The sequence below is a fragment of the Curcuma longa genome, chromosome 5 (assembly GCF_044706935.1).
Source record: "Curcuma longa cultivar G26 ecotype Majalengka, Jawa Barat chromosome 5, ITB_CL_G26_1.1, whole genome shotgun sequence".
In the NCBI taxonomy this organism is placed as follows: domain Eukaryota; kingdom Viridiplantae; phylum Streptophyta; class Magnoliopsida; order Zingiberales; family Zingiberaceae; genus Curcuma; species Curcuma longa.
Window position 1 is genome coordinate 9,902,350 of NC_133865.1, and position 26,665 is coordinate 9,929,014.

Here is a 26,665-nt window from a genome sequence, read left to right on the forward strand (position 1 = left end):
TTGGATAAGAAGATTTGGCCTCCTGAGTCGTAACTAACTGTACTTTCTCGATTTACCTCCTTATAGATGGTCGTGGGGCCACCATATGGGGCCGCTTGACGGATTACCTTTTTTTTTTTTTTTTTTTTGTAGAAGATAAGAAGATTTGGATAATAAAGATTTAATTATGGTTCATTTTATAATATTTCCGATTTGTCTCACCCGCTCCTGCTGCTCTCTTCACAATACCAAGTGCACAATCGGTCATCACCGATTGGTTTGATGGGGCCCATTGCCACTACCCAATCGTACCTAGGGTAGACAATATTCTCGCTAACAATTCACGGTCTTCGTCGAAGGCCAAAGCGCTCACCTTATCCTTGTACCCATCGCCTTCCCCAAATCCCAACCCTAAACAGTCGTCTCGCGCTCCTCTTCCGGCGTCCGCCTCCCAGATCGTAAGCCCTTCTCTTTCCCTTTCCCGATCGAATCGCTTCCTAAGCTAGGTCGTCGGTTTTGTAGTTGCCTTTTTTTCCTTTTGTCGGGATCGATTGACGAAAATCGGGCTTTCATTCTTCAGTACGCTGCTTCTTAAATATTCCATGCCTTGGTTTGTCAGGCTTCAAGATTTGAACTTTGAAGCATTTTTCTTTGGGGGTAGCATGCCGCCAGTGGGAGGACAGTTTTTGTTGGTATTGGTGTTGGATGAAATCAGTAAAGCTAGCCATTGAGGTTACATAAGCTCATGGATTTGTTTAGAAGGGAAATAAGGTGTCTAGGGTTCTTTAGGTTTAATTTCAGTTTCTGGTGGGTGGCTTCTCTGAGATTCTAAGTGTTATTAGTTAAGGAAGTGGCTAGAATTTTTTTGTAAAAATCTTTTGAACCATCCAATCACATGATATTTGCTTGTAATTAGGGATCTCAATTTTCTCCTTCATTCTATTAAAAATTATCTACATGTTGTTGATTCCTCCCTTGCGGTTAGCGATAATCACAATGTTTTAGTGTTTGATCAACGTGTTTGAGTTAGTTATTAGTGAACTTTGAGTGCGTAGGTAAGATGACTTGCAGGTCATTTTGTGTGAGACAACTTGATATGAACTTAAAATTGAGTGGAAATGAGTGAAGTTGCCACTCAAGGCATCAGGATGCCAAGCGCGAAGAACTTGAAGATCATGCGGTTGCAGCCTATGTATATTGTTTGTGGATGTTGTAATGAGTAGAGCATGTATGAATGTACGATAGCTTTAGTTGAGAGCTTGTATCTCTAGAGTTTTTCGTTCTTTCTATGCCTTGTAACTTAATTGTGTTATTGATTAAGTCCTCATGTAAGCTTATATTTTGAAGTATCGAGCTACCAATGGTCATAGGGAGTTGGCCATTGACTTTTGAGACAGGATCAATGACATGCTTAAGTGGTATATCCAAGGTTTTCCTAGATGTTTCTCATACATGGCTTAGGTCTCGGACTTTGAAGTGGCTCGCGAGATTGTAAGCTGACGATGGAGGATTTTCGAACTAAATTCAGTTGATTGGATATGTTTCCAGTCGATTGGATTAATCAGTTGAATGAGAAATCAACTGGAAATGCTTGTTAGTTGACTAGATACTATCCATCAGACTAGAAGCCTCCTTGAGTTGACTGTGCATAGCATTGCTAGCTCCAATGTTTGAACTTTGCACGTTCAATCAACTGAAGCACTTTATCTAGTCAACTGGAGGCGTCCCATTCATCTTTTTGAGTTGAAAGTTGGAGCTGGGTATATAAGCTCATTTAGAGGCGTTTGGACGATAGCAGTACACAGAAAATCTCATTCATTCTGCTTTCAAGTGCTCCAAACAACTCTATGGGTTTGGAATCATCAAGGCTTCAAATCTTTCAGGTTCTCAAGCTCTAGAAGTGTCCTTGCTTTCACCTTTATGCTCATCTATATTCTCTAGGGAGAGAAGTGAGTTTGTTATCTATCTTTGCTTTTGTTCGTTGGATAAAATATAGTTTAGGATTTTGAATAATCTAAACTACCTTGTTTCCCTTTATTTTTGTGGAGTTGTATGAATTTGTACTTTGCTTATTCAATTGAGATGAAGTGATTCATGGAATTTATTAACCAAAAGCTAGAGTGTGTTACCTCCTGTCATGCTATTGTTTCTTTTAATTACTAGCTACAATAAACTTGCTAAAGAATTGTGCAAGAATACCTGGCGGATGTCGTCATGCATATGCTCTTTTGCGATCTGGTCCAGATATGTTTAGATTGAGTTAACTGCCTGAAAATTGACCAAAACTATCCTAGCATTTTTATTTGACTGGATTTGTCCATGCTTACATATCCTTTGCTTTCATAATGTTTATGCTTCCTATCTGAGTAAAGATATTTGTTTTTAATCTAATTATGCTCTAGCATGGTTTCTGTGTGCCGGATCCAGTTTTGATCCTGACTCAAAAAACAAATTCTTTCACAATGCAGATTTTGAGTGAACATTCCAGATGAATCGAGAGAAGCTCATGAAGATGGCAGGCTCGGTCCGCACTGGTGGAAAAGGCAGTATGCGCAGGTTCTAGAATATAAAGTGTTTATTATGTTCAATCCCTTTTACTAATCCTGTGACACACAAACTTAGATCGATTCACCTGGAAAAGCCCTATATTTTTATGATCATGATATTGCCAGCTTTAAACTCCTTTCCCCTCAGTCACTTTTCTTCTATACTCGTGTTGAAGTTAATATTTTGGAAAAGCATCATTTCTGGATAATCTGTTAGGACTGGGTTATGGTTAATTGGCATTCTAACTCTGTTAGTTTTCCTTGCATGTTGAACGAGAGTATGTATTCTATGTCACATTTGGACAGTATCTTATCATTCCGAGATTCACTACGCTAACTGTATTCAATTTCTCTGAATAATAGGAATTCACTCAATCATAGAGATTTAGCATTTTACTTGCCAAGTGGTTGTGTTCCTATCATCTCAACTCTATTATTGTATGTACTTTCATTCAGTGACAGGAAAGTTAACTTAAAGTTCATCCACTTCTCAGTAGAGATATCAGAAGATATCTGGACTCAGTTCTTCAGTGTGCTCAATCATCGAGTTGCTTGGAACATTTCTGATAAATTTATTTGCTGATCTTCAACTTTCATTCTTGCTAGGAAGAAGAAGGCAGTTCACAAGACTCCGACTACGGATGACAAAAGGCTCCAAAGCACTTTGAAAAGAATTGGAGTAAACACTATACCCGCTATTGAAGAAGTTAACATCTTTAAAGATGATGTTGTCATCCAGTTTCTTAATCCCAAAGGTACACAAAATTCATGTTGCTCTTAGTAGCAAACTCTTTATGTCATCTAGTAAAACATTTTTCTAATAGCCCATTTTTGTTTCCTGTATAGTGCAAGCTTCCATTGCAGCCAATACATGGGTGGTTAGCGGTTCTCCGCAGACTAAAAGTACATTCTTATACTCCATTTTCCACTGTTTTTGCTCGACTTGTATATTTTCTTCCGGGTCAAAGAAAATGTCAAAATGAACATTCTTTTCTTTTCTGGTACTGCTGCTCTTATACTCCATCCCCAGACTGAAAGTAGTCAATAGCTTAGTTGAAATTGGGTGGTGCTTCAGTCATGGTTTAACATAACAATTGCTTGTTAAGTACACTTATACATTGCTTTCAGTAATGATTTAATTTGGTGACAGGGCTTCAAGACTTGCTTCCTTCGATCATCAACCAACTAGGTATGCCTTATTTAGCTTATATGATATATATATGTTGGTATTTTTTTTTCTGCGAAATGCACCATTTGCTCTATAATATGTACTCAAAGTCGAGTGTATCGTCCAATATGCTACTAGTTACACACTCATGTAACTTGCTTCTGTAGGTTTGATATGACATTTCAGCAACATATTCCTGGAACAAGATGCATGTTTGATAGCCAAATATTTTTAGTTTTTAAGCTGCTGCGTATCGTTTGTGTTTTTGCCTTTCAGGCCCTGATAATTTAGAGAACTTGAGGCGGATTGCGGAACAGTTCCAGAAACAAGCATCTAGTTCTGCTGCTGCTTCGGGTGATGCAAAGGCTGAAGATGACGACGAGGATGTCCCGGACCTTGTTCCTGGAGAGACATTTGAGGCAGCTGCCGAGGAGAAACAAGCTCCATAGCCTTGAGACCCCAGAGCAGTTTTATCAGTCAGCTCATCACTCTTGTAACGTTGCTTTGTGATGATTTTATGAGTCATCTACTCCAGATTTTCATTAGCAAACAGTCCTGTCCGGATCCTGTTCCATTCCGTGCTTGAGATGTACTGAGTGTATCAGTTCATTTGAAGATAAGCAGTTTGTTCTTTCTAATCTCACAAACAGTAGAGGTTGGAAAGTGAATCAAGAGTATACAATCTCGCCCAGACATCTCCCCAATTTATCTTATTTCTTGGTTCCTCCCTGGTTTTTACTAGCTTGCCTTCTCTTTTTAGTACAACATGAATCTCATCCCTGAGAGCATCAACACTGTGCGATACTTTCTGTACTTGTGATCTTGAGCCATTAACTTTAATGGAGTCAGTTTCTTGACTCTGAAAAATCTGATAATCAGAGACACTCAGTAGTTTACCACTTTCATTGCTGATTTTCTCTTTGGAAAAACTGTCATTATCTGACTTAAACGCTGAAACTTTGACATCAGTGTTTTTGCTTTCCACTGGATAAACCAGTAATGAGCGCAAGGTTGCATCGCCATTGCCAGAAAGCAATTCTACCATCTCCTGTGTTTGCTGTGATTGATGCGAATCGGCCGGGCTTAAGCCATTCACTAATTGAGCAGCTTCATCCTTTGATATTCTGTTCAGTGTTGACTCTGCCATGCTTCCAAAGGAAATTTGCCCATCAACAGAAGCTTGCTCCTTCTGGGAGATCTTTTGTGGAACCAGAGCTCCAGAACCGTGTGAATCTGCTGTCATGAAGTTGACTTTACTCGGATCTTCCATTTCAGCAATTTGGGTTTCCAAAGCTTTTGCTTTTTCTAGTTCTTTCCTTGGCGTCTCAAAGCCAAAGATTTTCTTTTTATGGCCAACAACTCTCTATGAACATCAGCCTGACTTCTCCTTGTCTTAGGATGGCCTACAAGAGGGACATTATTGGTCTTAGACATGTCATTTGGTTTAGCGGTTGTCTTCATCATGCTTGCAGATTCAGAATGATCTTCCTCACTCCAACCCAAGTTCTTCAGAAATGACAACATTGCAGGATCATGCATATCTTGCTCTGTTACCTCAGTTTCAAATAGTTCCTCTCTGAGATCCAAGCTCCTGTCATTACCCTCGTGAAGATGGGTGGAGTCCACCATATTCTTCCTTCCCATCTTATGCACAGTTTGTCTGGGATCAATGTCTAGATTTTTCCTTCTGTTTAAAAACATTTCCTTTTGTAGTTTCTTCTACATGCTCCTTGGATGCACTTTCCATTTCTTCCAATTGTTTCTCTAAAACCTTTCCTTCTTTTAATTCTTCATCAGCCTCATTCATTCTACCTTCCCTTCTCAATGAAAGTGCTGTCTTCTTCAAAGGCAAGAGTTCTTTCTGAATCATTAGCTTACTTTTTGATGGTGGCCTATAAGGAGAGGTCAATGTTTCATCAAGATTTTCCTTTTCAACTGATTGACATGCAGCTGCATCAAAATAAGGGCTAACCATCTCACGTTTAAGTTCAGATGAAAGATCTACAAAACTAGGTTGAAGACTCACCAAAGCCTTCTCAACTAGTTTAGCTTCCTTTAGAAGCTCCATTGCTTCTGAAACATTACCAACCCTTTTTTTGTTGAGTGCTTCTCTTTTGAGAGTAAGCGCTTGCTTTTGCATTGATTGAATATCAAAAGGAGCAGACTTTTCATCCTAACCAGCTGATGGTTCTTCTTCCTCTTCAGATCAACCATACGATTTTAAGGCAGCTGATATTTCTGGATGATGTATATCATCCTCGGTCACCTCAAAATAACCATCAGTAGGGACACCATCTGATAGAAAATTGTTAAGTCTGAGATCAGCTCCTGATGCATGCCTCATTTCCAACTCCTCTTGCCTGTCATCATCCATACTCTTGATTAGAGCATAAGCTCATCATCAGAATCTTTAGCGTCCCCCAAAAGTTCTTGTTCTTCTATTTGTTTCTCAAGTATTTTGGCCTTCTTTAGCTCCTGCTTTGCTTCAGCAAGTTTACCTTCTCTCTTCAATAACAGAGCCTTTTTCTTAAGAGCAATAACCTCAGACCTAACTATGCCACCTATTTTAGCACCTTGAGAAGGTCTTTGAATTGCACCTGCTAGAAGATTTGACAGCTCCCCCTCCAGACTAAGCTCTACTGATTTCTTATCAGAGTCACATAGATCTGAATCAGACCATCCAAACTCTCTAAGTTCCAAGGCGAGATCATCCTTTGCATCCTTACCCCTTCGAGAGCTTAGTTTCTGTGCCACAGCAGATTCTTCATGATCAATTTTCTGGAAGCCAACAGCATTAATCCCTCTTGATGCCATTTGCCGATTCTTTCTTTGTGCAATTTCCAAAGCTGCATCTCGCCTTTCGAGTTCTTTACCACGTTTAAAAGCCTGAAGTGCTTCCTCAGATTTTCCTTCTGCCTTCAATACTTTATGCCTTCTCTTCACTTCAACTGCTTGCTGGCGTAATTCCTCTGGGTCACTTAGCAATGGATCCAATGTACTGCAGTTGTGTACATCAACGGATGTGGTTCTAAGAATATCACCTTCCCTTCCTGAAGCGGCAGGTGCTTCTCCAGCACTAGAGCAGGATGAACTGCTTGATACCCTCTTAACGTCAAGGCTCGCATCATGGCTAAGAACTTCCTCTTGCAGGGCCTGTTTTGTATTAACTGGAAAAAAATATAATAAACAAGAAGACAACATTTCCATAAATTTCTTTCAAGGATCGTTTTGAATGTTGTCTTAGCAATTGGTAATTGATAATGGAAGATGCTTTTCAACTAAAATGTTACTTAACAAGCAGGTGGTGTGCATAGACAGAAGATATAGATAATCAGTAAGAATGACTTAAAAGCAAAAACTGACCTTTGCAGTTCTCTTTCTATGTCCATATCTCAACTCAAACTGAGCAGCTTCCTCTATCTTTTTACAAGGATCACATATTCGGATTGGTGCATCCCTTTGTCCACGTAAAATCATTCTCTGCTGAGTGCAATTGTTACAGAAAATGCCTCCACATCTGTGGCAATGATGCTACAGCAGCAAAAGTAAAAAAAATCTTTTTAGATGAAAAGTTTGCTTTTCTCCAAGAAAATGAATGTTCCTAACAAAGTAAATGACTAGTTCCTACTTCCTAAAGGTTTTTGACATAGATGTTGCCTTCATCAACCATCTTGAGCGAAGATTCCTTCTTTCAATATCTGATAACTTATACTACTGAAACTGAAAATAAATAGAAAGTACTTTACTGTGAAGAAATTAAATAAGAATTATGGAAGAATGTACTCTACCAATTAAAATTATTGAAAGGTACCAACAGGAAAACATTCATAACAAAAACAAAAGGCCAATAAGTAAAGTGAAACTTCAAATAAGAAGAAAAGCTCACTTGGAACTGCAATAATTTATTTTGATAAAGTCAAATCTTTAACATGGAAATCCACTGAAGAAACGGATTCATCCCTGTACTACTAGTCACGATAATTCAATATTTAATTTATACAAGTGGACTTAATCTAAATTAACCAATCGTTGCTATGAAATTATTTGGCATAGCATAGTTTCACAATTTTAGTTATATCTTGACCTCAACTATGATCTATATAATGAAATTGAAAACATACGATTACTATGGTACATTGACCATAATTGGCCTATTCAATGCTAGACTTAATGACTTAGTCATGACCATCAAGTTTATACTCCATGATCTGTTGACTTGCATAATCATGATCCTCAATTTTATACTCCATGATCCATGATAACACCTTGTATGATATATTTGACTCTTGCTTTCTCATTCTTCACTGATAATTTATAAAACTTATTTATCAAACTGGGACACTTGTATCCCCGCACTACTGAAGACTATTACTTATTACTATGCAGTGGCACCTTTTAATATCTGAGTTGTCGGACATGGCAACGATAAGGTTCACAGTCCTTGCAACGACATTTGGTGAATTCATGGTTTCACTATAGCAGGTGTGTACAACACTCCGACGAAGTGTGGGGGTTTCTCCAATAGCCATTTGTTGAGGATATTGACTATTGCTCTTGTGAGGACTTGCCTATAATAGGTTTGTCATTGGATAAAATATTGGTAGTATGAGATGCCATACAAAGTGGATAATATTTCGATATGCATTTCTTATGTGTCTAGATACTATGCTCTTGATTTGCCCCTTTACCTTGATTTATGAAATTCATGATGTATGTTCTTGCTTAATATCATCTTATGTTATGCTTGTATACTAGTATGTGCACCACCATATTATTGATACTTTTTATTTTAGTTACCTCTATATTTGATTCATGTACATTGTTACTTGATTCCTTAGCTTTTATGCTTAATACTTGACCTTATTGAGGGGAATCCTTCCTAGCAATGTCACCAATATGTAGTAATGATTATGTTTCTCAGCAGGTATTATTGAGTAGATTTATATTCAACTGGTGTTAGCAAGATCTGTGTAAGAGTTCTATATAAACAGTTGCTTGTCACTAGCTCTCTGTTGATGTCAAATTTTTTTTTGATGAATTTGTAATAAAAATTTTCACACAGTATGATGTTACAATTAAATTGTGTCAGTATGTAACAAGTTTAGCTCTAGTTTCTAGTTCTCATTCATTGTGTTTTCTTAAATATGATTTAAAGTCAACACATATGAGTTAATTTGTCATCATTCAGTGGAATCTAACCAAGAAAAAAGAAAGAATATCTAGAAACATTATATTTTCATTTACATAGATGTGGTAATATCATCAATAGACCCTTCCCTGGTACCCCACATTGACGGTAGCTTCGTGCACCGGACTGCTTTTGTTTTTAGATGTGGTAATATCATCATAATAATGCATGATATCAGATGAGAGGATGATAACTACGCAGGTAGAGCCACAAAATTAAAGACCCAATGATATGAACAACCAAGACTCATGGATCATATAACTGAATGCACTGGCAATGACTAATTTAAGAATAGTTCCAAGACAGAAAATTAACATTGGCTAACAAATCCACATCAAAGGAGAATACCTTTCTGTTGATAAAGGTGAACTGCAATGAACAAGCCTGACAATGGGATGCATCAAGCACCCAACTTCCTCCTCTCGTAGAGGGTTTTGCTGGCAACCCAATCTTCTCCAACATCCTTATGTAATAGAGAATCTAAAGATAAAAACAAGAGACCTACTCTTATTACATTTCAGATTAACGTTCAACCTATCAACGCTATTGATCTCTATCGAAAATATACTTTGGCAAAATAATTTAGGTTAGCACATATAACAGATGACAACTACAGCATGGTGTCAAATTCATAAGTAGTGTAAGTCAGGTTGGTAGAAGTCGTCACACTAGAAAGAAAGTTTGTTTCATTGTAATAGAAAATTTCTTTACAAGTTCAAAATTAAATATTTCCATCTTTGATCATGCTCAAGCTCCTCACCAGTCTCTAGCTCTATAAACATATTACCAATCCATACCAACAGAAATTTTAAGGAAAAAAATTGAAAAAATGACAATTTTTTTTTCAAATAAAGATGCACATCAAGCTAGAAGTCCATATCGTACACACACCAATGCCTGAAACACGACCAAATCAGGATTTTTGCCAAATAAAGAAAAAGGACGAGAAACAACAAGGAACGACATGAGGCGAGGCAATTCCACCGTCACCCAATGGCAAATCGATCGAAAAAGACAATCGAGATCAGGCCGCGATCATCTAGATCCAAACAAACCCACGAATGGCAGTGACCTTCAGATCCTAAATCGAGAATCAGAACTACAGATCTTTCTTAATCGATTCGATTCATAGCAAGAACTAGTAACAGAAGTCAGATGTGTTTACCTGCTCACCTCAAAATATCTCGTGAGGAATCAAACTATTCCAGAAGAGGAACGAAGAAGGGGGTGCGGGCGGACGACGATCGACGGAGGCAGCGCTGACGGAAAGAGCCGCGATGAGGCAACCAGCTGAGACGCGGGGGAACGGCGACGTCGGGGTGAGCTGCAGATCGCGAGAGGCCGCGGATGAAGAGGATTGGGATTTTTATTGAATTTTTTATTTTAATTTATAGTTTTTAGAAAAAAAACAAAAATATTAAAAATTAAAAAAATAATATCCATCGTATTATCCATGTCTAGTAAATCTAAATAAATTTTTATATATATATATATATATATATATATATATATATATATTTATATATATTTTTTCAAATTTATATGTAGAAAAAAATTCAAACAAAAAGCAACACCGAATTTATCTTCACTTTTTGCCACGTTTAAAGAAAATTGTATTTAGTTGATGAATAAATACTTTAATTAAGCACTATAAAATCATAATATTAAATGTATAATAAGTGAGAAAGATAAAAAAAGATTAATAATGATACATTTTATTTAAATATATATAAGAATATAGTAAGTGATTATAATAAGAGGATCTAAGATTGATAAAGCCAAGTAATAATAATAAAAAATTTCACCATTCTTATAAGATAGTTGTAATACTATACTGAGTATTCTATTCGTTGCCATGAGACATGATTAAATTGATTATTATAAAACAAATTTATTAAAATGGATAAAAATTGAATCTCGACAAAATCGAAATAATACTCTCCTTCATAGTGGTCAATTATAATTTTTCAATTTACTTTCTCATATATAATCGTAAATCCAACCGTGTAAAACTACTAAATAGTGGATTCCATCTTTTATTAAAGAATATTATATTCATGAAGACAAACCTATGGATGCACACGGGCTACCCAACTAGAGTTTTTCAACAAATTCAACACCAACACATATCCAACAGAAGATCAAATTGCAATGCTCTAATGTGCATCCATACAACTGTGCCAAGTCCGGGGAGGCCTGATTTATTTACCATTTCTATATACACACCAGTAATAGAGAAAAAAGAGATTGTATGAACACATTGCTACTTTTACATTTAAGCAACAATTTACTTAATAATATTACATCACAAGAAAATAAAAGAACAAAAAACATACTAATGATTCACATAAATCCATATAACATAGCACATTAACTATACAAGTATCATAATCAAGCTGAGATCAACAGAGTACATAATAATGTAAATTTACAGGGTCTACAAACAAGAAGTTGATGTTTGTGTCTTGAGCTTGTGGAGAGGGGATATGAAACAGGATAATCCAGTAGCACATTTGTTTTTTTTAATTATTTTTTAAATCTTGAACTTACTGATTCATGACGACTCCCCGTTGCACCTCCAGTGATTTAATTAGCTTCACTTATCAACAAACGACAGATAACCTGCAAAGATAACTGGAGACTCTATAAAAGGGGCATAGTGCTGAGATATAATTAACAGGAAGAACTGACACTTGAGAATTCATGTGGTTTTGTCAATAAAACTAAAAAATGATGTAAAATTAAATATCCTTTTAAAATTGATACACTGGTTTTACATATTTATTCCATGACCTGACAAAAAGATGATTCATGAAAAACAAAATGTTCGCACCTAAGAACAACAAGCTGAAGTGGTCGATCTTTCAGCAGGTCTATCTGAAAGAGACATTCCTGCTGGCTGTTGTGCTGGTTGAGCCCGAGGTAATCTTCTTGCTGTTGCATAGAGGATAAAAAAAGATATAGAGAGAAATATAAATAGTACTCTGAAGATTAATACAGGTGTAAAGACTTTTAAAAAGTCATACAGAAGCATATAATAGTCTTTTAAGTATATAGAAAATTCAATCAATAGAATTTCGAACCAACTACAATATGTATATTTAAGAATTATAACCTAGCCGTAGTTGTAACTACAACATGGTGAATTTAAGGAAAATAGACTAGGTCAGGGGAGCAATATAAACATAAAAGTTTTTCTCCTTTGAAGACCCAACATAAGTGATCAATGAGTAGCGTTAATCAAATTTGTTCCAAGACGTTTTGCTAAAAATTAAACCTAGCCGATGATTGTAAGAACAGAAATGTTCAAAGGCATGGCTTTTTGCAACTATTTCAGGATTTAATTTTCTCTTTGTAATGGATTTGGGATTTGGTTGCTGCTTTGTTTCAGGTTTAATCATCTCTCGAAGTTATCAATATACAAATGACATGTCACCCAAGAAAATTGTAGGAAGGAGAAACGTCATTCTGATTTCTGATTGTCAAAATTGAAAATGCTATCATGATTTTGCAGGGGAAATATCATAGACCTTCTAAGAAATATAGTAAACAGACTTTAATATTTTGAAACTCTCAAATGCTGGTCTTACATTGATTGGTGAAACTTCTACCTTGGGTCATTCACTTGGGAAGAGTAAATATGAAAGTTAACTTGATGAAGAAAGGGGTTGTCTTGCCTGATTCAGTCTGTGTGCTATGGGATGCTGAAAACGAGTCTCATGAAGAAACTATGCATAATATATTTTACCAACGAAGGGTAGCTAAAAGGGGGCGGAATATCTGAAGAATAAGCTGGGCTTTCAGATTAATGAACCTTTTTCAGCTAAATGGTGGTGAGACTAGAACATAAGCACAGCTAGGAGGATGGCCTCAATAGGAAGTGTAGCTATCCAAGGTTGGCTCTCGTTTATTAGGCAGTCGAGATGTGCAAAGATTTTCAGAGATGAAACTGAACCAGAGAACAACTTCATCTGAAGATGGTAGGAGTTGATCAGGCTTTGGAGCATCAAAGGATCCCCAGAGAAAAGAAGAGCACTATATGAAATGCTGTTAGTGCTGATTCAAGTTACTCTTGTTTCCTTGTTGTTGGTGTGCTATGAAGTATTGTGATGTATGACCTTAAATGACAGGGTCTTATGGATCTTCCAATGCTTGTTTGGTTCTGGTGTGTGATGTTTTGTTCTACCCCAGGACACTGAATAAATTGGTCTGAGTGGGCATGTTGGCACACTCCTATCTTTTTATTGAAAAAAAGAATAATTATGATAATTGTTTGCGTATAATCTGGCCAACCACAGGAAAATAGTAGTCACTTCTGTTATGACAATAACATCTCGCTTTGTTCAAAAGCTATTTTGAAATTTTTGATACACATTAATCAGAATTTTACTTTATCTTGGCAAAACTTCTTTTTTAGAAAGCCTCATGATGACAACAAATATTGAATTAGTAGATGCAGTAAGGTGTATGAGTGAATCTAGTATCTGCACAACCTTAGAGCAACATGTCTAAATGCCAACAGAGTAAGCAATTCCATGAAAGAGAAAAGAAAGGTGTCGTTAAGATTTATCAATACTCGAACCATAAAATGATTAACTAAATTTCATCTTCACCATCCATCATGAGGTCAAACAAAAAAAATGTGATATGAGTCCAGACATCCATTAATTATCAAGAATAATGAGTTCAATTCTCACCTCAATTTACATTAAAAAATTCTTATTTAATGGTTGCATACTGTATGCTAACATTCTCATCCATCACAAGTAGAAAGAACAGACAAGAATTATTATACCTATTTCATAGAATATGTCATTCACATTGATGGCAGTTTTAGCAGAGGTTTCCATGAAGAAAAGACCATTCTCCTCAGCATATGCCTTGGCTTCCTGCAATGCAAAGAAGAAAAGCCTTCATGACATGTTTTATGAATGCAAGTTAATAAACTTGTTGCTTATCAAGAACTTGAGAAAATTTTGTAGATTGAACACATAAAACGAAGCATACTTTTTTGAACAAAAATAATAATTATGTAAATAGCAAATGCAATGGGTTCCTGCATGTAAAAAATGGGAAAGCAGTCATGAAAAGTTCATGCAAATGACAATACCCACTTCATGGAACAAAACCTGTAAGTTACACAAATCAATTAAACAATTCCAAATAAATGTTGATGAAACTACCTTACTGGTTACTTATAATGAGAAACAACAAAACTGTTGAGTTCTAAATATCAACAATGTTACAAAATCTGAACAAGTTACATATCTATTGCACAATTGAAAGGTATTTACCTATAAAAGCATGTATTAGCATCCCCCTGAGGGTTTACCATCTTAAAATAATCTCATTTTTCTAATTCCTAAAGAGAATCGTTACAAGTCAATTAAGTTAGGAGAACTGATAAGGTGACCAGCTTAATCTCATGTTCTAGACCCTGCATCTTTTGCATGTGAACTGATGCTCTAAAAAAGACTATAATACATTGAATGACTACAAAAGATCTAAAATCCAAATTATTTCAGTCTCTTCTACAGGAATCTGCATTGCATCCATGCCAAGAAGTAAACTGCCCACCTAGTACAAAGAAGAGTAGATGTTGGATAGACAAATAAGTAGAGGTGAATTACAACAAATGCTAGTGTTAGCTAAGATGAGTGCATTGAGTAAAAGTTTAGGGTTTCAGATAAAAAAAATTGCTCTGGTCACAGCATTAATCCAACTCAATTGCATGGAGGAGTTGGTTGTTGTAATTTGCTAAAGCTGCTTGCTGAATCTTTAGTTTGACTTGAAACAGTTTTCTTAGGAAAAACAGGAAAAAGGTACTGCAGTGTATTTTATATTTAACAAGCAAATATAAGATAGATGAATAAGGGAATCCTGTATACAATGCTTTTAGCAGGAAGGCAATCAAGGGAATGCATATTCATAACTGAGAGGGAAGTTTAGCAATTCTTAGCTTGGCTAATAATCCATGGTTGCCTCAACTCCAAAAATCATTTTCATAGCTTCAAATTTTTTATTGACTAAAATCAAGCAAACGGTATATAGGGATTCCTAAAGAAGAACTAAAAGTTATGGAACAAAATCCACAAGTAAATTAAGTGAAATTTGAGGCAAAGAAATAATTTCCAATTTTTAGTTACTCCATTTTATGATTAAAATCCCAAGAATGATATATGGAGTCGATTAGTAAAGATACCAAATAAGCACATCAGTTGCTGAGAGCAGGTTTAGACAGAAAGTCAAACTTGCCAAGAATTACTAGACATAACACTGAAATAGTGCCGTTGGATGCAAAAATATAGAGCATAAACAGTTGACTGCTGCGCTGAAGGTTCAATCAACAAGACAGTTATCTAGCCAATGTAATCATATAATCGAGCTTAACAAGAATTACTAGTAGGCAAAACACTAAAACTTGCCTCCGTTGGGACCTCCCTTTTCTCCTCCAAATCACATTTATTCCCCGCAAGAGCAGTCACCATGTCGGGATTACCTAGAATTGAGTATCCTTATTAGATCAAACTGGCAATGAATCCAACTGGCAAGCTCAAAAGATTCTATCTTGAGCTTACCTTGTTTCTGAAGCTCTTGAACCCATTTCTTAGCCCTCTCAAATGAATCCTATACTCATAAGAGAGAAAATAAAGTTACGAAGCCAGGAACAACTAGAGAAAAAAAAAACAAGGACTTTTATCCAGTGAAAGAATCAGAACACAGCACCTACCATTCTTGATATATCATACACAATTATCGCGGCTGCTGCTCCTCTATAATACATAGGCGCTAAGCTGTGATACCTCTCCTGTCCCGCTGTGTCCCAAATCTCAAGCTTTACCGTGGCATCGCTCACCGCCAACGTCTGTGAGAAAAAGGCCGCCCCGATTGTGGACTCCTGTAACCAGATAATAAACCCAGTCATAAAAAGTCTAGTTTTCAACTCTAAGTAGTCCAAACTCCACATTAGTTTAACCGAAGAAAAGACAGAAGAGCAAACAGAACCTGGAATTCAAGGAATTGCCCCTTGACGAACCGAAGAACGAGGCTCGACTTCCCGGCGCCCATGTCGCCCAGCAAGACCTACGATAGAAGGAGATCCGCGTTTTAGGTGGGAGGATAGGGCACAGAAGACGGGGGATCGGACAGTTGACTCACGAGCTTGGCGTTGATGCTGTTTTTACCGATCGTTGCCATCGGAGCCGAGGGGAAGAAGAAGAGCTCCGATCGGATCGAGACGAATCGCCTCGCAATCGCCGATGGGATCAGAAAAATCACGGAAGAAGCCTCGGTGGGTAGACGAAGAGCCGGTGAGCAGACGCGTTCGATTAGGTTAATTCGCTTGTTTTAATACGTACGGCGAGGTAGAGTACGATCCGTTGAGGACATGTCTGTGAAGATCAGCTGTTCATGTTAGAACAGGAACAGGTTTCTTAACTCCATTCTATCGGCTGACAAATCAGGACCCGGGACGTTGACATCCACTGCACCAGGCTGAATCGTGAATCACCAGAGTCAGAGGATCCGAACTTGCCTTGTGTATTCTATTCACGGTGGATAACCATGTGGGCCCAACGGATCCACGCCAGCATGATGCATGCAATTTTATTTTATTTGCTTCTGTATAAATCATTTTTTTACTCTTTAAAAAGATTTTAGTTTCTTTTAATTTAATTTTACAATCCAATTAGGCATCAAGTGGCTGTAGTTTAGTGGTAAGAATTCTACGTTGTGGCCGTAGAGACCTGGGCTCGAATCCCAGCAGCCACATTTTTATTTTTATTTTTTTTTAAAAAAAAGCTGTTTTTTTTTTTACTTTTAATTAGTTTGTGGCGTGCCTATATATATATCTTCATATATAACGGCCGAATTCTGACGGAGAGATGCCATCATTGACGTGCTACTACTGCCTTATACCTTACAGAGCTCTCCTCCTTCCCCGCCGCCATGGCGCTCAGTTGCACACCAAATCCGCTGCCCGCTCGCTCTTTTGTCATCCCGCGAGACCTCCAGTCCCTCGGCCCCTCAAACAATTCCAGCCGCCTCAATTTGCCGCCGTCGACGGCAACGCCTACACCAAAATTCTGGATTCCTGCATTCGTCTCAAACTGCTCGAAGACGGCAAAGAGATCCATCGCCGGATCATCAGTCACAGGTATTTCGCCGGAAACTATGCTCTTCTCGAAAAGGTTGTTCAGATGTACATATCATGCGGCGAGATTGAGTCCGCCCGTATTGCGTTCGACGATTTGCCGCAACCAAGTGTCTTCCTGTGGAATGCTATGATCAGGGCTTACGCTTGGCATGGACCCTTTGGTCGGGCCGTTGAGCTATACGAGAGAATGCTCGATTCAGGAGTCGAGCCGAACAAGTTCACGTTTCCGTTTGTCTTGAAGGCTTGTTCAGCTCTGGAGGCGCTTGCGGATGGAATTCTGATACACGAGCACGCCAAGAGGGCAGGGCTGGAGCTGGATGTGTATGTGTCTACTGCTTTGATCGACATGTATGTGAAATGTGGCTGCTTGGAGGAGGCTCACGAGGTGTTCTGCAGAATGCCCCAAAAGGATGTTGTCGCATGGAACGCTTTGGTCTCTGGTTACGCACTGAATGGGAGGTACGAAGAAGCAGTTCGTTGTCTTCTTCAAATGCAACGGACAGGAAGCATACCGAACCCTTCCACAATCGTGGCCCTCCTACCTATCGTCGGCCAAGCGAAGGCCCTGAGACAAGGAAAAAGTATCCATGCATTCACTATCAGAAGATGCATCGACAAAGATGATGTTCTGGTTAACACTGCATTGCTGGACATGTATGGAAAATCTGAGTGCCTGGTTCATGCTCGTAGAATATTCGACAGCATGAGCTTCAGGAACGAGGTGACTTGGAGTGCGATGATCGGAGGCTACACTCTGTGCGGCAGGATGGCAGAGGCACTGCAAATTTGCAGGATGATGCTGCGTGAGGGATCGTCCTTCGCGGGACCAACCTCTCTTGCGATCATTCTGCGGGCTTGCGCAAACTTCTCTGATTTCGAGAGCGGTCGACTGATACATAATTATTTGGTGAAGTCTGGTCTTCTTCTACACGTAACAGCAGCGAACTCTCTGCTTTCAATGTACGCTAAGGTCGGAACTGTTGAAGATGCAATTCGTTTCTTCGATGAAATGAGCGTAAAGGACACGGTCTCTTACAGTGCTATAATATCTGGGTGCGTCAAAAATGGGAATGCTGAAGAAGCTCTTGATGTCTTCAGAGACATGGCGTCGTCTTCCTGCGTGGACATTGACGCTGCGACCATGATCGGAGTGATTCCTGCTTGCTCTCACTTGGCTGCCCTGCAGCATGGGAAATGCAGTCATGCTTACATAATCACTCACCGGCTTGCCTCAGATTCCTCCGTATGCAATGCTCTGATCGACATGTATGCGAAGTGTGGGAGAATTGACGCGGCGCGGAGAGTGTTCGATACAATGCCGAAGCAAGACACTGTCTCGTGGAACACGATCATCGCCGGCTACGGAATCCATGGGCTGGGTGATGAATCTGTCTCACTGTTCTTGAAGATGGAGTCTGCAGGATTAGTGCCTGACGATATCACATTCATTTGCCTCTTATCGGCTTGCAGTCACTCTGGGCTTGTGAGTGAAGGCAAACGCTGGTTTCTCGCAATGAAGGAAAAGTACAAAATTGTTCCCAGGATGGAGCACTTCATCTGCATGGTTGATCTCCTCGGCCGCGGAGGCTTGTTGAACGAAGGCTACGACTTCATCGAACGAATGCCGTTCGAGGCCGATGTTCGCGTCTGGGGAGCCTTGCTCGGCGCTTGCCGAATTCACAAAAACATCGAGCTAGGGGAACAAGTGTCAAGGATGATCCACAAGCTCGGGCCCGAAGGCACCGGGAGCTTTGTCGTCCTCTCTAACTTATACAGCGCGATAGGGAGGTTCAGTGAGGCAGCACAAGTTAGAATCGTTCAGAAGGCAAAGGGATTCGCTAAGAGTCCCGGATGTAGTTGGGTAGAGATCGCCGGCGTCGTGCATGCTTTCGTAGGGGGTGACCGATCGCATCCACAATCCTCTCGTATCTACCGAAAGTTAGAGGAATTGTTCGTCGAAATGAGGAGGTTGGGCTACACGACCGACACGAGTTGCACCCTGCACGACGTGGAGGAGGAGGAGAAAGAACACGCCCTCGTTCACCACAGCGAGAAACTAGCGATAGCATTCGCGCTTCTCCGATCGAGAGATCGCCAAGCTATCCTCATTGCAAAGAACCTACGTGTGTGTGGAGATTGCCACAATGCCTTCAAGTATATCGCCTTGGCTACCAACAGAACCATCACTCTACGAGATGCTAACCGATTCCACCATTTCAGGGACGGAGTGTGCAATTGTAGAGATTTTTGGTAGTGAAAGGAAAGAATCTCCTCTGATTCTACTGATCCGCACCAGATTCCAAATATATTTATATTATTACTTTATTCTCGATTATTTTATTTGTCTCCTCATCCATCAGCAATAAATAAATAAATAAATTTAAATTAACGCATTTAACCGATGTAGATGTGAATTTAATGTGCCCGACTCGATCAATTATTAATTCGGACCGGTACGTCCCGGGGCAACGGTGCAATACGACATCTAGATTGTCACTTACTACCTACGGTTCGATCTTTAATTATGATGTATTTATAGAAATTTTTCTCCAAATGAGAGCACGATCAAAAGATACTGAGCATTTGGACTGACCGTTATGTGTACTTCCCGATTTACTTTGGTGGTCGATGAGAAACTTCCGTGGGACCGGACCGGTCATCCCAGAGATAGTTAATGAGACTAACTATGATTTATCATTAATTCGGACCGGTACGAGTCAGTTTGTTTGGCCGGTCGGTTCGCCAGACTTGATTGGAAAGGCCAACCGACATGGAGCGGCATGATTAAGTCGTGTCATCTGTCGATACGTCGTCTTCCTTGTAGACGTGGTTGGACTGGCAGCCATGGCGACGTCTTACGTTGTGGAGGCAAGGAGCTAGTTTACGTCCCTGGGGAAACGGTTGTCGCGGTAAGATATTCAGGTTGTCACCCAGACACTTGTGGTTCGATCCCCAACTACGATGTATATGTAGAAATTTTCCTCCAAATGAGAAACGCAATCAAAGGAACGGATGCTGGGCATCTGGGCTGGCCGCTGCATGTATTTTTCAATTTATCCTGATGGTTAATGAGAAACTTTCATAGGATCGGATCGGTCATTCCAAAGATAGTCAATGAAACTAATTGGAATTTATCATTAATTCGGACCAATAGAATTAATTGAGATTTATCATTAATTCGAACCGGTACGAGTCAATTTGTTGGCCGGTCGGTTCGCCGGACCTGATTGGAAAGGGCAACCGACATGGAGCGGCTTGATTAAGCCGTGTCATCTGTCGATACGTCGTCTTCCTTGTAGACGTGGTTGGAGTGGCAGCCATGGCGGCGTCTTGCGTTGTGGAGGCAAGGAGCTAGTTTACGCTTGCTGCGGGATCACTTGCGATGAAGCCTTCGTCTGCGCACGGAATCGGAGGGGCGGACGCCTTCCTCCGCCGGTGGCTGCCCCCGCTGCTCTTTGTGGGGATCGTCGCCCTTTCGGTCGCCCTCCTCTACCGCGCCACCGCGCCTGCGGTTCTTGTCTCCCCGACCTACCGCCTGGTTGATCTCATCGATGCTCATCCTGTCGTCGCGAAGCAGCAGCTGGCGGCTTCCGCTCCGCCTCCGAGTTCATATCCCCTGCCGGAGCTGCAGTATGAACCGCCACCTGTTCCGCAGAATGCGACAGTGAGTTTTGCCTCTGTTTTTTTTCCCCCAAGAAAAGAAAGATGCCTTTCTAGGGTTCTGACGGAACGGCGCTACTGTGATGACAGGAAAGCCAGGAAATGAGGTTGGAGAGGGTCCTGAGGGCGGCGGCCACCGCGGATAACGCGGTGATAATAACCTCCTTGAATGCGTTCTGGTCCACGCCCGGATCTGGACTGGACGTGTTCCTGGAGGGCTTCCGCACCGGGAACGGGACGAGAGAGCTGCTGAACCACCTGGTCATCGTCGCCGTGGACGACAAGGCATACGAGCGGTGCGTCGCCGTGCACCGACACTGCCTAGACTTCAAGGTCGAGGGGTTAGACTTCTCCGCCGAGAAGGTGTTCAACTCGCCCGAATACTTAGACATGATGTGGGCGCGGCTTGATTTCCTGCGCCTGGTGCTGGAGAAAGGCTTCGACTTCGTCTTCTCGGTGAGTTCGACGACCTCTCCGTCTATGGATCCAGCCATTAGCGGCAACTTTTAGCAAAGAAAAAAAAACATTCTTTTCATTAATTTATCTTTTACCATCCAAACATTCTTTACTTGCAGCTTCATACCTACCTGCCTATGCAATCAAAACATATCTATCCATTAAACAACAAAATCAAAAATCTGTGCTCATCTAAAGTTCCAAACCTTCATGTCGGCAAAACAGAAATTGTTTTATATTGATTATTGGTGTTGAGTCAATTACTGAATCCATCATGTTCTTAAGATTTGGATTTTTAATAGATCTAATGGTGGGTGTAAATGTAATGAGACATCAGTGTCATTAAATTGCGTACTGTATGCATCTCTTCATACGGTGCAAATACAATTGTACAAAGAGGATGGACCACTTGCAACTTGACAAAGCAACACAGAAAATGAATACCACAAGGCCCCACTGGAAGACCAGATAAGGGTTCTTATTTCAGCTTATGCTTGTGCATCTGTTACTTCATGCAATTTCTGTCATTAAAAGCTTTAATCCTGGGGCCGACTAATCATGTTCCTTCTTCAAGCTTTACAGACCATCAAAAGCTGTCATTGTTTATCAGATTCTCTTACTTTATTCGTGAGATTGCAGTTTAACTGATAACCTGTAGAACCATTATCTATTGTATGATTCAAAGTTGTTAGTAGATATGCAAACTATATATGCTTTAGCAGTTTAGCAACACAGAAAATGAATACCACAAGGCCTCACTGGAAGACCATATAATGGTTCTTATTTCAGCTTATGCTTGTGCATCTGTTACTTCATGCAATTTCTGTCATTAAAAGCCTTAATCCTGGGGCCGACTAATCATGTTCCTTCTTCAAGCTTTACAGACCATTAAAAGCTGTCATTGTTTATCAGATTCTCTTACTTTATTCGTGAGATTGCAGTTAACTGATAACCTGTAGAACCATTATCTATTGTATGATTCAAAGTTCTTAGTAGATATGCAGAGCACATATGCTTTAGCAGTTTAGTTTGGAAGATAATCTTGTTTCTCTTCATGTGTTTCCATTCAAAAAGATTGAAGAAGCATTGGACTTTAGCTAAAGCTAAATAAATAAATGTTGATTAACAGGGATACTGTGTTCTTGATATGAAAAAAAAAAACAGTTTAGAGAAGGATCTAAAGCATAGAGAAGAGGTTCAAGTGGTTATAACAAATTCAAACTAGCCTTGTTTCTTGGGAGATATCCTATAAAAAAAATTGGAAAGATACAAACAAGATTTGCATGGTCCCTTTTGTCAATACTTGTTCATAGATAAGTTCAAACTAGTCTTTATATAATTGTATGTATTGTCTGTAACTTTGTGGTGCGTATATATGGTCTAGATTTTTCCTGAAATCTAGAAGGTAATTGCTTTTGATCATTCAGCCGAGACATATTTTGTTTTTTCACAGTTAGGACATCTTTGCCTGACACTGAAACAAAATCAACTGAATTGCTGGTTTTTCTGCAGGACGTAGATATAATGTGGTTCAGAAATCCATTCCCCTATTTCTATTCAGAAGGAGACTTCCAGATATCCTGTGACAGATTCTTGGGTGATCCTACTGATCTAAAGAACTCGCCAAACAATGGATTCAATTATGCCAGATCCAACAACAGAAGCATAGAATTTTTCAAATATTGGTACTCCTCGCGTGCCAGATTTCCTGGAGTTCATGAGCAGAATGTACTTAACAAAATCAAATTCGACCAACGTACCCAAGACATAGGTGTGAAAATCAGATTCCTCAGCACCGAGCGCTTTGGAGGGTTCTGTCAGCCAAGTAAAAACTTCAATAAGGTCTGCACAATGCACGCAAACTGCTGCATTGGCTTGCGCAGAAAGATTAATGATCTAAGAGCAATGCTTGATGATTGGAGGAAGTTCACATCTCTGCCACCTGATGTAAGGATATCTAGCAATTTCTCATGGAGTGTACCTCAAACTTGTAGGTAAGCTTCAAATCCCTACAGCATTTAAATTTACCTGGATTGCTGTCTTCCTGATTCTTTTCTCTCGTGCTAAATACATTTTCGATTGCAGATTACCACCATGGCTCTTCAGTAAGAAGGAAAATAAATCTCATGTCTAACATTATGTTGATAGCATTCCTTCTCCTATATGGCATTCTTTTCCTACATGAATGCTGCGACGATCAAACTTTGGAATCAGGAGATTTGTCAGATAAAAGAAAGCAGAAGAATAGGTTAAAATGCTGAGTTCTGTGTATCCTTTGCCCAGTTCAGTCTCGTTGTTTGCAGACATAATATTATTTATTTATTATTGTTGGATCATGGAATTTTCCATTGTTAATGAAATGAAAGTTTTGCTCATGCAAGCAAGCCCTTGCATCACCAGCCCTGTGGACTGTGGAGTCATATCTGATAGAAAACATGCTGACTAGTCTTCAAACATACATGAGTTTTACTCGTATGGAGATTTGATATTTTATGCGACCCCGTGCGCGACATAGTCGACGCATCGCGTTGTTGGCGCCCTCATCGTCGCCCGTTGCCTGGCTGCCCTTGCTGCGTCGTTCGGCCACCGATTTGGCCACCGGCCCATGCCAATTTCCGACCAAATTGGCGATGTCACTTGTCGGCGTTTCGGCCGACGTCGAATTTCGGCCGGATTGTGACTAAAATCCGACGCAATTTGGTCGGAATGCGGTCGGCAGTGGCACGCGCAATTTCCAACCAAATCGTGATCGGATTCTAATCAAATGGTGGTCGGAGACCGGCCGAGGAAGGGCCGACGTGCGACGGTGGTCCTTCCTCGGCTAGTCTCCTATCGCAATTTGGCCGGAAACCGACGCGCGCCATTGCCGGCCACGTTTTTGACCAAATTGCGCTGAATTCCGACCATAATTTGGTCAGAATCCGATGTCGGCCGACACGTCGATGAGCGGCATGTCGATCGTGCCCGAGCCGGCGGCCGGAGGTGGCTGGACGACGCAGCGGTAGGGGTTGGGTGCAAAATACTGTGCATTCTCATATTTGGACGGTCAGATCTATGTATGATCGCGTGATGGATGATGGATTACTGTGTCACGCACGACAGAGAGAGTCGCGCAGAATATCAAATTCGTATTCATATGACATTCATTACAGGGAAACTGTGATTAAATTTGGGTTTCTGACGTGCTTCAGCCATGCACCAGTCGAAGAGACGCTCCACATGAAATCTTGGCTCCTCTTGGCTTGCTTCCTCGTCCTCCTCCCGCCTCCTCCTGCCTTCCCTACTCCGTTCTCCACGAGCCACTGCATGGCCGTCAACCTCTGCTTCTCTCCGTCCCATGCAGTCCCCTTACTGTTGGAGCCCAACTTGATCCCTCCCACATGAACACTCTCCAACTTGAAGCTCCTCTCCTCCTCCTCCGCTTGACCCAGTTGATCCGCCGCCGCGGCTTGCACCATGGCTATCATGGGAGCCCCTACTGCTTCATACCCCCTCAATGGAGCTCTCAGTTGAATCACCACTGCAATTGTAGCTCTGCTGCAGTTCGTGCACCAATCCTCGTGCTTGACGCCCAAATTTAGAGGGTTACCGGAAGGCGGAGCTTCCATGGGAGCTTCTTCGTCGCTCATGTCAGCCTGGATTTTGAGCGCGTCCACTGCCATGGCCTCCATCTTCTGCAGGGCGACGAACAAGACTTCATCCAGAGTCACTGCTTCCTCACTCGAAGCTCTCCCTTTCCTTCCCTTTCTCATCGCTGCAGCCATCTTTTTGACCGCCGCGATCGACCTGGCCGCGCTGGAGCTTGCTCCTTCCTTGCTCCGGCCGCTTATTATGGCAGCTGCGATGCCCTCGAACGCCATCTGCTCTGCTGTCTTGCCCGCCAGATCCTCCATGGCTGTCAAGGACAGCAGCTTGGAACAGAGTTCCTCTGGTCCCAACAGGGCCAGCCTCTGGAACACTTCGAACCCAGCTGCCAACTCCTCGTCTCCGATGATCAACTCTCTGGAAATTTGCATGGCGAGCTTCGGGGTATCTGTTCTTGACACCGGCGCATTGAAAGGATTCATCGACGCTAAGTAGCCCCCGTCGCTTGTCTGAACTATGCAACCCAAGTTCTTTCCGAGTTCTGGAATGAGGCGATCTATTGGACTAAGATCAGCAGGGTTGTGCTCGCCATTCTTGATCTCCTTCTTGCTGTCTCCGATCTCGAGCAGATGGAAGAATTCCCTCGTGACTGATTCCTCCTCCGTGTCCAATCTTTGGGGCTTTGGTTGTTGAGTCATTTTTCTTGTCTCCGGAGCATCCGCCATTATCAACATCTCGAGCTCTTTAATCTCCCTGGCGATTAGATGAAGCTGAGCACGGTCATGCACCACCTCTTTTACGACCTCGCTCGAGACACTTGAGGCCCTCTCGCTGCCGTTCTCCGACGCCACTATCTCTACTCCCTTATCGATGACATCGTAGTCTGGCAGGTCAAAATCTTGTTCTTGATCAAAGATCAGAACTTGTTTGCTTGCTTCGACGTCTCTAGCGATGCTGCTGTTTGATTTGGGCGAGTGCACTGCTTGTTTATAGATGCTGATGCCTCCATCGTCCATGATCTGAAATGCCAACTTGACAGCCATCTCTGCTCCGGCGGCTTTCCCGGAGAGCGGGAAGGCCACGTTCCACTGCCGGACGCGGTGCCCCTCCAAGTTTTTTCGGATGGACTCTCTGACCAGAGAGCTCAAGTCGACAGCGTTCGTTCCCAAGTCGAGGTGCGGCTCGTCGACGGCGATCGCTGAGATCAGGAACAGGCGGGGCTCGAACCGGAGTGGCTTCCCGGTGCTGGCCCCGCCGCTGCAGTAGAGGTGGCTCCGGAGGAACAGAGTCTCTTCGAACTCCGCTCTCCCCTGAGCCACCCTAGAGGGCATCGTCTGCAGGGACCCCTCCTTGGTTTCCTTCTTCCGCACGGAGACGGAGAGGCGGAGCCCGTCGGCGGAGGGCGGCAGGCGCCGGACCGCGACGACCTCGACGGAGAAGAGGCAAGCCACCCGGCGCATCGCGAGTCGGGCCAGGCCGCGCACCGGCTTCCAGTTCCATATCCCCCGGCGCTTCTCGCCGGAATCCTCAGTCTGTTCCGCGCTCTTCTCAGGCACGCGGCCGCCGGCATCCTCTCCGTGCGGAGTTTTCCGGCCTCGCAAGCTCCACGGGAAGCTCAGAGACTGGCGACGGGAGGACTGGCTGCCGAGCTCATAACGAGAGGATTCTCCGACGAGCCGAGCTCCGCCTGCCGCAGATCCTGTGTTGGACGAGCGGGGGAGGACGAGGGAGGCGGCGCGGCGGGAGGCACGCGACTTTGAGAGCGACTTGCTAAGAGTCTCGAGCTCTCGCAGGATCTCCGCGTCATGATCCGCCATTGCTGCGCCTGGTTGAAGGAAGAAGGCGAGCACGCAGAACGCTGTAACATATAATAAAACGGATGCAACTTTTCACTTTGCCCCACCTATAATCCTAAATGATTAATTAGG

General features: G+C 41.4%; 5 protein-coding genes, 1 non-coding gene and 1 pseudogene across 7 annotated transcripts; 4 read left to right on the forward strand and 3 right to left on the reverse strand.

The window, feature by feature from the left end:
- The first annotated feature begins 325 nt into the window (after positions 1–325).
- Positions 326–4,363, forward strand: LOC141829294 (basic transcription factor 3-like). Of its 2 annotated transcripts, none has more exons than XM_074716740.1 (6): positions 326–437; positions 2,443–2,535; positions 3,132–3,280; positions 3,372–3,428; positions 3,676–3,714; positions 3,970–4,363. In XM_074716740.1, exons 2-6 carry the CDS (start codon positions 2,468–2,470, stop codon positions 4,140–4,142), a joined length of 486 nt encoding a protein of 161 aa, XP_074572841.1. In that variant the 5' UTR covers positions 326–437; positions 2,443–2,467; the 3' UTR covers positions 4,143–4,363. The 2 variants fall into 2 exon arrangements, with proteins under 2 accessions (XP_074572841.1, XP_074572840.1); XM_074716739.1 differs by having other exon boundaries at positions 2,448–2,535.
- On the reverse strand, positions 4,334–6,894 carry LOC141829838 (uncharacterized; annotated as a pseudogene).
- Positions 6,895–11,220: 4,326 nt separating this feature from the next.
- On the reverse strand, positions 11,221–16,188 carry LOC141829078 (ras-related protein RHN1-like). The gene is made up of 8 exons (XM_074716505.1): positions 16,040–16,188; positions 15,887–15,964; positions 15,612–15,779; positions 15,460–15,508; positions 15,307–15,380; positions 13,677–13,770; positions 11,715–11,815; positions 11,221–11,503 (listed from the first exon to the last, which is right to left on the reverse strand). Exons 1-7 carry the CDS (start codon positions 16,076–16,078, stop codon positions 11,715–11,717), a joined length of 603 nt encoding a protein of 200 aa, XP_074572606.1. The 5' UTR covers positions 16,079–16,188; the 3' UTR covers positions 11,221–11,503.
- A 391-nt stretch (positions 16,189–16,579) lies between these two features.
- On the forward strand, positions 16,580–16,651 carry TRNAH-GUG (transfer RNA histidin (anticodon GUG)). The gene has a single exon. It is a non-coding gene; the product is annotated as a tRNA-His (tRNA).
- Positions 16,652–16,764: 113 nt separating this feature from the next.
- Positions 16,765–19,308, forward strand: LOC141829623 (pentatricopeptide repeat-containing protein At3g16610). Its single transcript, XM_074717139.1, has one exon. The coding sequence runs from the start codon at positions 16,765–16,767 to the stop codon at positions 19,288–19,290; it is 2,526 nt and encodes an 841-aa protein (XP_074573240.1). The 3' UTR covers positions 19,291–19,308.
- A 1,034-nt stretch (positions 19,309–20,342) lies between these two features.
- Positions 20,343–23,527, forward strand: LOC141829624 (uncharacterized protein At4g15970-like). The gene is made up of 4 exons (XM_074717140.1): positions 20,343–20,700; positions 20,787–21,152; positions 22,665–23,146; positions 23,238–23,527. Exons 1-4 carry the CDS (start codon positions 20,419–20,421, stop codon positions 23,284–23,286), a joined length of 1,179 nt encoding a protein of 392 aa, XP_074573241.1. The 5' UTR covers positions 20,343–20,418; the 3' UTR covers positions 23,287–23,527.
- A 726-nt stretch (positions 23,528–24,253) lies between these two features.
- On the reverse strand, positions 24,254–26,555 carry LOC141829625 (protein PLASTID MOVEMENT IMPAIRED 1-like). Its single transcript, XM_074717141.1, has one exon. It carries the CDS (start codon positions 26,552–26,554, stop codon positions 24,299–24,301), a length of 2,256 nt encoding a protein of 751 aa, XP_074573242.1. The 5' UTR covers position 26,555; the 3' UTR covers positions 24,254–24,298.
- Positions 26,556–26,665: the final 110 nt, after the last annotated feature.

Bases quoted from the DNA above. Each gene is read 5' to 3' on its own strand.
- LOC141829078 (XM_074716505.1), bottom strand. From the start codon at position 16,078: ATGGCAACGATCGGTAAAAACAGCATCAACGCCAAGCTC. The intron at 15,780-15,886 runs GTTCTGTTTGCT...ATCTGGTTACAG, and splicing joins GGCAATTCCTTGAATTCCAG to GAGTCCACAATCGGGGCGGC. The intron at 13,771-15,306 runs GCAAGTTTTAGT...TTTGCATTGCAG, and splicing joins AAAGGGAGGTCCCAACGGAG to GAAGCCAAGGCATATGCTGA.
- LOC141829294 (XM_074716740.1), top strand. From the start codon at position 2,468: ATGAATCGAGAGAAGCTCATGAAGATGGCAGGCTCGGTCCGCACTGGT. The intron at 2,536-3,131 runs GTTCTAGAATAT...CATTCTTGCTAG, and splicing joins GGAAAAGGCAGTATGCGCAG to GAAGAAGAAGGCAGTTCACA. The intron at 3,429-3,675 runs GTACATTCTTAT...ATTTGGTGACAG, and splicing joins CGGTTCTCCGCAGACTAAAA to GGCTTCAAGACTTGCTTCCT.
- LOC141829625 (XM_074717141.1), bottom strand. From the start codon at position 26,554: ATGGCGGATCATGACGCGGAGATCCTGCGAGAGCTCGAGACTCTTAGC.
- LOC141829623 (XM_074717139.1), top strand. From the start codon at position 16,765: ATGCCATCATTGACGTGCTACTACTGCCTTATACCTTACAGAGCTCTC.
- LOC141829624 (XM_074717140.1), top strand. From the start codon at position 20,419: ATGAAGCCTTCGTCTGCGCACGGAATCGGAGGGGCGGACGCCTTCCTC. The intron at 21,153-22,664 runs GTGAGTTCGACG...GTTTTTCTGCAG, and splicing joins GCTTCGACTTCGTCTTCTCG to GACGTAGATATAATGTGGTT. The intron at 23,147-23,237 runs GTAAGCTTCAAA...TTTCGATTGCAG, and splicing joins AGTGTACCTCAAACTTGTAG to ATTACCACCATGGCTCTTCA.